We start from the raw sequence: 10,172 nt of genomic DNA, 5'->3' as shown, positions 1-10,172 counted from the left end.
ATCGAAGATTAGCACGTAGAAGATGTTTCAAATTGACGTGAAAGAAGCATACCTTGTTACGTGAAAATCATGGCTGCGTAAGATGACCTGACTCGTTGCGGTTTCAAACAGATGTACAATTGCTTCAGGCAATATCAAATTATACATATGGTTAGCCATTATCCTGGCATATCCATCAATATCCCTATCATGGAGCTTAGTTTTGTATAAGAAAGCCGACACCAGCCCTAACACAGCACAACTAAGCGTGCGAGTTAGGCTATTTTTGTACCCGAGCCTGTGATAACAACATCATATAGAGGCAGTTATATATCTGTTTTAGATGGCACACGAAGTTACAGTTGGCTTCTATGACTACTGTTGATCATACATGGAACATTAGCTGTGTAGAATACAGTTCAAATTGATGCGAAATAAAGCAATGTATCACGTGAAATGACTTCCCGAGCGTATAAGGGCACTGGGCAGTGTCGAATAAGGCAATATGTGTATACTTACGGATCCCTTGCAGATGCAAGTTACATATAACAAGCAACTGGGGTTGATAACACTTCAATAGCATGGAGATGTATACTAACGGCAAAATTGCCAAGGCAGTGACTATGTTATGTAGAACTGGACGCGCGTTGCCTTCAGCGAGAATACGAGATTACGCAATCGATTACTCATCGGCGGCGGCCGCGTGATTGTGCTTATCATCACTACCTTTCCAAGATCGTAGTGCTGGGCTATGAAGCGCTATAGTAGCATCTAATGTCTCGTTGGAGCGTAGAAATTCATGCGGAAGGCAATCAGGTGGTCATATACTAAGAGAGGGCCTAGGTATGACGTCAGGAGATATAGAAGAACAAAATTTTATTTTATTTTCAAGAAATCGAGAACATTTTCTCGCATAACGCTATTCCGTCTGGCGTCTGAGCTGTGAGAGTATCTCAGACCGCTAGGCGGCTACTTAAGGTTTACGGCAATATATCGGGCGTCGATTTCAGCCATATGGATGACATTTTATCGTTTTTTATGTGGATGTAGTAAAATTTTGGTCAGTAGGCCGGCCGGTTACAAAGGGTTAAAAAACGACAGTTAGACAGCTAGATTGGTACTTTGCAGAAGTTTGATTATTATGGCAATTTTTTTTAAATGTCATAAAGTCAAAATTTTGTCAAAATCGTAGCGTTAGGTCAAAAATTGTCAAAATTTTTTACAAAGTAAAAATATTTTTGCAACCCGCATTTCGTTTGTATCGTAGATATTGCACTGTTGGTGACCTTATCGACATTTTACAGCTTTTTGCCTACTTCATAGGCCTACCGTTGTAGACAATCATTGTCTGCTCATTACAAAGCATAAACATTCAAATGAAACAAATAGGTTGACATGGTGTTCATCGCAATATCCTAAATGAAGAAAGACTGCGTGGGCATTGGTTCTTATATCAAGAAGCGCATGATGAAAAATTGTGATGTAGACACCATTGTCAGAATGAACACGGTGTGTCACTAGCAGTGTACGCACAACTTCAGTGTTGCCCGCCAACAAATGTTGCTGTTGAACGTTCTTTCTCCATTCTTGGCAAGTTACTTAGCAAGGACAGACACTTTCTACCCGAGAATGTAGGAAACTATCCTTCATTGTACTACAACAAATTTTTATTATTTCCACCATAACACGTGATCTAACTACTGTGATTCTTCATAGGGCCAGATTTCGTGAAGATAAGGTTTTTTCCATGTAGAAATTTGTCAGTTTTTGAGTCGAAAAAGTTTTTCCAGGCCAAATTACTTCGTAAGTACACACAGTTCCAACCAGAAATGATGAAGATAAGTAGTACAATTCTAACATTATGTGGGAAAACACCTAATGTGCACACGTTAGGTTAAAATTAAGTTTTTTAAGGTCGTAAAAATGTCAGAATTTTTAAGTCAAAATTTTCCTTTTTTTTAGGTAGAAAAAATCGCCGTAATGATTATTCATCATAATTTACTTCACGATACAACACTTACCTTGCCTTTCTTCAATTTCTTCACAAATCTCGAATCGTTTTGCAATTCTTCCAGTTCCTTATCGTCGAATGTCTAAAAGCATTTACACTATTATTCTACAAAGATACTACACAACACAACACAAACGATAGAGAGAAAATAGTGTTGTGACCGTGTTAAAAACCACAATGTGGGACCCACGGGTTCTAAAACGTCACCTATCGAACCCGTCAAAGTAGAAATTGAAAGGCCTGGAAAGTGCTTGTGCAAATATTTTGAAAAAGCAAATTTAGTTCATTGGTTGCACACTAGGATTATTCAAAAATAAGCTTTTTTTTTCAAATTTTTGCGGCATTCCAATAAAATCGTTATGTTGGTTAAAAAACGTTACACACCACGTTTGGCTCGATTCCAATTGGTAGATGTGAGGCTAAACAATGGCAATATTTCTAATTATATTTCGATTTTAATTGTCTTAATTGCATCGTACCATCCACACACTGATGCTAGACTGATGCCGAACCTTGTACTGATCAGAAGATGTCCCCTAATGAAGTGAAACTATTGAATGCGTGTAGCTGTGCCATCTGTTTTCGATTTAGCTTTTGGTCAGGTACGTATGAGCCAAGCTCAAGTGGGGTAATAGAGCAGATTACAATGCATTTGGATTGCTAACATTCAGGCTGCTTTTTTTACTAACGACGATAAGGAGGGCGTGATTTTTTTCACTATCATAAAGGGGGCCTTCTCTAAAAAAGAGAACCACTGCATAAGAACTAATACTAGATTCAGACAAGAATACTTGAATCATTGAGCCCATCCCTACCAATGACCATCTCCAGTTATAGCAGACTTACGTTAACGTACCGGTACTAGTATTGATGTTGCATTCTGCTCCGACCCGGATTTTCAGAAGCTCTCGTTCTTCATCAATTATATCATCCAGTGACACTAATTTTTGCTTTTGATATTGGTAGGCCTTTATGTGACAATCAGCATCCAAAACACAGCCTATACTACAAGTATCCATACTACAAACATAAGTCTTAATCCAATACCGTACTGCCTGTAAAAGTAAAATTGTAATAATATTTCGAAATTCAACAATTTTTTCAACACTTGTTTACAACAATGACGATCAAATATCCACTAATTTTATTGTTGATTTTGAAAGTGCTTTCCAACAGCTTTCCAATGATACCTTACACTTGATGATACCACCTGTTAGCCATGAGACATCTGCAACTAACACTGACGTCACGCATGAGTGCCTTCAAAAGTTATAAGTAAAAGCATGGGTTCGAAGGTCAAACTAGGCAGCCCCAGGTGTCAAAGAAGGTGAAAATGCATCAAGTGTGCTGTAAATGACCAAGTGTGAAAGTTTCACCCTCAACAGCCTTAATTTGATCGAATTATGGAAAATTTAAGTTACATGTATATATTTCTGCCATATTTTCCGCTTGAGAGATCACAAAAATGGCAATTTTTGGACGGTCATAACTTCGGTTCTAGTCAAATTTTTTTGATGAAATTTGGATTTCTGAAATCAGAAAACAAAGCTCTGTAAGCATGCCAATTTTCATGACGTTTCGTGAAGGTGGGAATATGGCATGTAGCACCTGAAATGAACTGACCCGTTAGCCTCCTTCAACTTCCTTTTTCTGTCTTTGTACTCTCTCCTCTTCAACTTCTTCTCGCGTCTCTCCTTATTTTTGGACCAGGACTTGTTGTTGACGAACCTCTTGTGGGCGAACAACTCCGGCTTTTCGTGTTCGTACTTTTCCAAAGCCAGACGACGGGCCTTTTCGGGATACTTGTCTCTGAGAATAGTCGAAATTACCCATAAGCAATGAAACTGATTCTATTGGCACATGTTAATCCAATATCCGTCATTGGTTCTTATTTTGAAGAGTCTCTTGGGAGTAGGGTTAGGGTGAAGTCATATTTTGTGATGCGATTGTTGATATCCAATGTTCTTTCCAATTATCTGCTAGGTGCTGACGATTACCCCTGACGAGCGTCAGCCGAAAATACTCAGGTTCCTTTCAATATCAGTATACTATTCAACTATGCATCTTACTTGTATTTCACTTCACCGATGTTGACGTCTGGGGGCTGGAAGTTGATCACCTTGCAGCCTTTCAATTCTGGCATTTTCGGCAGTGGCAAAACCAGTCTCTAGTTCCCCAAAATCCATGTCTGCGAGTGAACAGCGATGTAACATAACTTGACAACATGACCTAAAACTATGTGAGTACATTTGAGAAATCTAAATTTCGACTTCACCCCAGAGTAGTTTTGAGAGGCATCGGAAATCATCAGGACTGTAACCAAGTCACAAGGTTCCGAGTCACAAGTCAATCTCACTTTTATAGTTTTGACTCGAGTCGAGGCGAGTCATTTTCAATTCACCACCGAGTCAAGTCAGCTAGTAGAGGGTCGAGTCCGAGTCAAAGGCATTAGGTTCACTGTTCAGTTCAGTCCGGTTCAAACCACTTTTTTCTACTCTGCTCGAGTGATCTAGAATGGCTCACATTCATAACATAGCAATTTTCCTCAGTCTTAACATTTTCTGGCCCTATTTTCGAAGTACCAGGACTGATAGACTAAATACCATTGATGAGGTGCCTTTACTATTGTTTGAAGTTACAATGAAATGCCTGTCGTGGCTATCCCAGACTTGTTGCATTAAACATGGTTCGAGTCATGCACAATGACTCGAGTGGACTCGAGTACAAGACGAGTCATTACAACCCTGGAAATCCCACTTCTCAGAACTCACAGCTAGAACTAGAACCACTCAAAAACATCAGTTGCAGGATTGTAATGACTCGAGTAAGACTCCAGACTCGAATCGCATATTTTCGTTGTAAAAAATTGTAAGTTTTTGAGGCAAAAAAAGTTTTTCTTTCAGGTCAAACTACTTCGTAGGGACAGACGGTTCCAACCAGAAATGAAGATAAGTAGTACAATTCTAACATTATATGGGAAAACATCTAATTTGCATAGGCTAGGTGAAATTTGGTCAAAATTAAGATTTTAAAGGAAGAAAAATGTCAAAACTTTGATTTTTTAGGTCACAATCTTCCGTTTTTAGGTAAAAATAAATCGCCCTAGTTATAGCGCTGGTTGTTTTACCATCATTTTACTTCATTGGTAGTTTGCACAAGTCTGCCTAATATACACCGATAATAATATTATATATTAATAATATAATATAATTATTATATATATAAAAATTCACTCACCTTTGAGTCTAAAAATCAAACGCCTTTGTACCGCGTTCCATCATGGCGCGATCATTAATGCCGAGATTGCTAAGCTTGTCCAAATACATTTCACCGTCGGCGGCCGTGAAATCATCTTTATACTCCTGATTAGGAAGAGAGGATATAACTTTTCATATTACGTAGGCGGTCAGAAACGAAGTATTTCTACCAGGGTCGTAATCAAGTCACAAGGTTCCGAGTCACAGGTTAATCACACTTTTGTACGTTTACGCGAGTCGAGTCATCTTCAATTCAATCGAGTCAGTGTTGAGACTCAAATCCGAGTCCAATTCATGTCCAATTCACTTTTTTACAACTCTGCTTCAAAGATATCGAATGCCTCACATTTATAATATACATTATGTCCTCTGTCTCAAGAGTTGCAGGCCCTATTCTTCAAGCACAAATATTGATAGACGAAATAAGAATAATGCTGGGACTTTACTATTCTTCGGGGTTACAATGTCTCGAATCAAATGACTTGATCCGAGGGATGCACATAGATTGAACACGACTCGTCTCAAGTTTTCAGTATATTTCAATATGAGTATAATATTGGCGCTTTCTGATTAATCTCCATAAAATAGACCTAGGCCTGTTTGTTCTCCAGCAGAAATATCAGCGCGCTGCCTTGTTTGCCGATACGCGCGGTCCGACCGCAACGATGCACGAAAGCACTGAAACCGTACCGGGAACATCAAACTTGCCACCCGAGTGGTCGGTAATTATTCACGGAAACCTCGTGACTTAGAAAACTTACGGTGATGACTCGACTGAGTCGGACTCAAGACGCAATATTTTGCTGACTTGCCTTGACGCGAATAATTTTCTTAAAAACGGAGAATGAATCGAATGACTTGATTCAGGTTTAGTGTATCAGGGCTGATATTTGGAAAATAGGCCCAGAAACTTCATTTGGTGTCCGGATGCATGCTTCCGTAATCCTTCATCAGTAGGATACACTATGCTGCAAATATTACATCCCACGCTTACGTGGTCACTTCCAGATGCTTTCAGGTGATTCAAATAAGGTAACGTTTCTCCATCTTCAATTTGATGACCCATGACTCATTTGTACCTGTTTTGATAATTACTATATGTATCTGCGAGAATACGGTAGTAAAAGAATTTTCAATGGCATGTGATAGTCAATTCAGTAAGTAAACATTTTTCTGCATGGTGTCCATAAATCAAGTTGCACAAGTCATTACACATTCTCATTTGGACATAAACAGTCATTCTAGAACGTCCAGATCAGGGGTTCTCAAAGGGTGGGCCATCGCCCACTGGTGGGACACAGAGCATTTTGAGGTGGGCCACAGAGTTATTCAGAAAATTTCAGAATTATTGTGAGTCCAGTTATATTTCTTCTGTTATTCGCTAAAAATATATTCGTGTTATCTAATTATCCGTAGGCTACATAAAGCTTTTCATCCGACTCTGATTAGACGTAGTGGCACGTATGAAGTCAGCATGTAGGCTACAAATCGAAAACGTTAGGGAGAAACGGTGGCTTTTTCTACTGGCTATGACAACCTACGGCTAACAGCAACTAAGATAATTTCAAGCGTATAATAACTGGAAGATAATGCTGAAGTAACCTAGTATTCCGGCAGGAAGGCAATGAAGTGCAATTGATGTACAGATTTACTGTACTTCGGCAGGCCGTATTATTGCAAGCTAAAACTAGCCATAATTGCAAATTATTAGCAACTTCTGGCGGAAGTAAACTGCACCACCGCAACGAATCTTAATGGATTGAGGATTTATCGGATCGCATTAATCTTTGAAGTCAGTTTAAAATGTCGGGCCTGGAAATCATTGTACATAATGAAAGAGTCACAGGAATTGATTGTATCATTGGATTGAATATTCTGACATCGCAACTTCAGTTGTTTTGGTACAAGACATACAAAGTAGCCTACATCATGCATATTGAAAAATCTTTCTCCACTTCTCTGTAGTACCCCATTCACCAATGAATTGTTCGATGCGGGCCCAGAATGATTATAATATCCCCCACAATAGTATCACTTAAGTCCCAATCACACAGTGCGGGGATCTCATCATTGTGTTTCGCGACGCGAATGGAGCAGCGGACAAAAATAATCTACTTAGGAGTTTTAGCTTATGAACTACCAGGGCCATAACTGCCGCCCCGGCACACCCAATTGGGGGAGCTCGAAGGGGCCCAAAATTATTTCGTTGGTCGTTTGTTGGAGGATATTCAACTTGAAATTTTTTTCGCGCTTCGCGCGATTTCATATCCCGGGAGATCGACATTTAAATATCATCAGTTAGAGAAAAATGCGCATATTTTAGAGGAATAGGCATATCGGCGCTGTCCATGACCACGCAATAAACAGGATTATGACTCTAAGATATCAGGTGGGCCACAGCACATTTTTAAACCGGAAAATGGGCCACGGCCAAGAAAGGGCTGAGAACCCCTGTTCTAGATATACCCAAGTCAAATTCTTACTCAATGCTCCAAAATCGAATTCATGTAGTAATTCTGGTGAGGGGGTTATCACAGGATAATACATGTAACGAATCTTATAAATATATACACTAAGAGTGTTCAAAAATGACATTTATTCTCAAATCGTACTGGCTACTTGATAAAACTGTAAGGTTACCTAATTAAAGACTGCACACCAAATTTGGTTCAGTTCCAACCGGTAGCCGCATTGCTACAGGGAGAGAGAGAGAGAGATTTATTCATTATTGGGGCACGTTTTTGCAACTTTTACAACTTTTTTTTACAGTTTCCGGCAGCTTCCTAAATACTGGTAAGATATGTAGAATGCTGTTTTAAACTGTTTGAAGGAATCTTATAGTGCAACTTTTCGCAGCTTTTGTCCATTTTTTTCGTGCTTTCCATGCTTCACACTTTTTGCAACATTTTGCAACTTTCTCGATTTTTCATGAAAGTATGTTCGATTTTGGTGAAATACACGGCCAAATTCGACTGAAACACCGTAAATCAGCACCGAAGTAACGCTTTTACGGGTATTTCGGGAGCTGAGCCGGGAAATTGACCTTTTTTTTAGTCAACCGAGCAAAATGTGGTCAAAATGCAACTTCTGCAACTTTTTTTCAAAAATAAATGCAACTTTCCACGGATTTGACTGCAACAAAAACTTGCCCTATTCATCATCACTACAAAACCGCAAAATAGATTAAACTTCAGAAACACACGGACACGGGACACTACAAAAAAATTGGTTATAGTGTCAATTTCAAAACAAAGAGACGTGCATGATGTACAGTTTATAGAATGAGGGTCAATATACTTGATGATTGCAAGATGAAGCTGCAGCGAAGTGATCTGTTGATCATCGAGTCACCTGATAGGAGTAGATTGTCTATAAACTGCATCACATCGCACTGCGACTGTGAATTGTAAAACTGACAAGATAAATGTTAGAGCACATGTTAGGATAAACGGAGGAAATGAATAAAAAGTGTATCAGCATAGTGTCCTAAATGGTGTGGACACTGCGAGAGTGAACGGCTCACAGCATTTGGGTTACGTCATACTTTCCATTTGATCGAGTTTTGACGCAACAATTCTGTCTGGCAAAACGTGAGTAAAGCTAAGAAAAAAGAGCCAGACTCGATATTTCAGTATATCTTTCCATTTCACGGCAGACACATGAAAATAGAAATGGACACGGCACTCAAGTAGCACTATTTGAAATGAATTCTCATGTGGCTGGAAGCCCCTTTTCTCAAAAATGCCTTCCCGCATATTTCACATGGAACCTTCTCTTCATTCAGGTGCAGTGGAAGGTGCTTTCTCAACCAATAGTTCTTCGAAAAACCTAGCCCACATACGGGACATACTATATTCTTACTCGATGCGACGGAGGAAGTATTAGACACACCATGAATCTTTATATGCTTGTACAGATTGCTCCTCAACGTGAAGGCCATATCGCATAGCTCACAGGCATATCTTTTCAGACCAGCGTGGATGTCCATGTGCTGATGCAGATTATGTTTCAACGTGAAGAGTTTACCGCAAACATCACACAAAAAGCCTTTGGTGTCGGTGTGAATGTTCATGTGGCTGGTCAAGGAAATCTTCTGGGCAAACGTCTTTCCACAGACGTCGCATTCAAACTCTTTTCCGTCACTATGAATGAACATGTGACGTTTCAAGCTACTTTTGGTTGATAAAGCAAGCCCGCAAAAGTCACATACAAACGTTGTCAGGTGTCTGGACACATGCTCCTGCAATCCTTTGCCGCAGACATTGTATTCTAAGCTTACGTGGCCACTTCCAATAACGGTCTGACAATTCGCATAAGACTCCATGTCTTCATTTTGAATTTGATGATTCATGGTACTTTCCTTTCACAGATTCTATCGTTATCAATTATTTTTACATTTATCTGCGAGAATACGATAGAAAAGAGATGGCTGTGATGTTCAATTTAGCACCAAAACATTTCTATGTGTCGCGTCCATAAATCAAGCCGTCACACATTCTCATTTGAACATGAACAGACGTAGTAGGATTTCAAAATATAGCTAAACCGAGTGGTCATTTTCATTCCGATTACCTCTTTTAAAACACGATACGGCTAAACCCAAAATTAGAAAGGTCTCAAAAGAAAGCGGCCCCACTCACATTATCATGGCTTCGGTATGCGGACACTCATCACATACGCAAAGCGATTAAATTTCAGAAAATAGCATGCACGAAGGAAACCTGGCGAGGTATTATCACCGGTTGACACATACAACGGAATTTCAATACATAGACACAAATCCTAACTTTGGAAGGACTATCTACCACCACAACTTAGTGGATAGTAGCGTAGTTTGTCTTACAATATCTCCACCTTTTTTGGTCATTGTACTACAACCTAGCAGCCAAATCGATCAAGGTATAACAATGCTGCATATATGCAAA

The 10,172-nt window shown here is 39.4% G+C and overlaps 2 protein-coding genes across 2 annotated transcripts; both read right to left on the bottom strand.

Moving 5' to 3' along the window:
- Positions 1–898: 898 nt before the first annotated feature.
- LOC145435422 (ATP-dependent RNA helicase DDX55-like) lies at positions 899–4,180 on the bottom strand. Its single transcript, XM_080312699.1, has 5 exons — positions 4,060–4,180; positions 3,614–3,799; positions 2,656–2,728; positions 2,001–2,072; positions 899–919 (listed from the first exon to the last, which is right to left on the bottom strand). The coding sequence occupies exons 1-5, from the start codon at positions 4,131–4,133 to the stop codon at positions 899–901; spliced, it is 426 nt and encodes a 141-aa protein (XP_080168825.1). The 5' UTR covers positions 4,134–4,180.
- Positions 4,181–5,243: 1,063 nt separating this feature from the next.
- Positions 5,244–10,127, bottom strand: LOC145436401 (uncharacterized). The gene is made up of 2 exons (XM_080313748.1): positions 9,109–10,127; positions 5,244–5,352 (listed from the first exon to the last, which is right to left on the bottom strand). Exons 1-2 carry the CDS (start codon positions 9,596–9,598, stop codon positions 5,345–5,347), a joined length of 498 nt encoding a protein of 165 aa, XP_080169874.1. The 5' UTR covers positions 9,599–10,127; the 3' UTR covers positions 5,244–5,344.
- Between the last annotated feature and the right edge of the window lie 45 nt (positions 10,128–10,172).

This window comes from Botryllus schlosseri, chromosome 3, assembly GCF_051294905.1.
Source record: "Botryllus schlosseri isolate E-star chromosome 3, Bs_hap1, whole genome shotgun sequence".
In the NCBI taxonomy this organism is placed as follows: Eukaryota; Metazoa; Chordata; class Ascidiacea; order Stolidobranchia; family Styelidae; genus Botryllus; species Botryllus schlosseri.
Note: the sequence above shows the minus strand (reverse complement) of the source record. Positions and strands in the feature narration are given on the sequence as shown.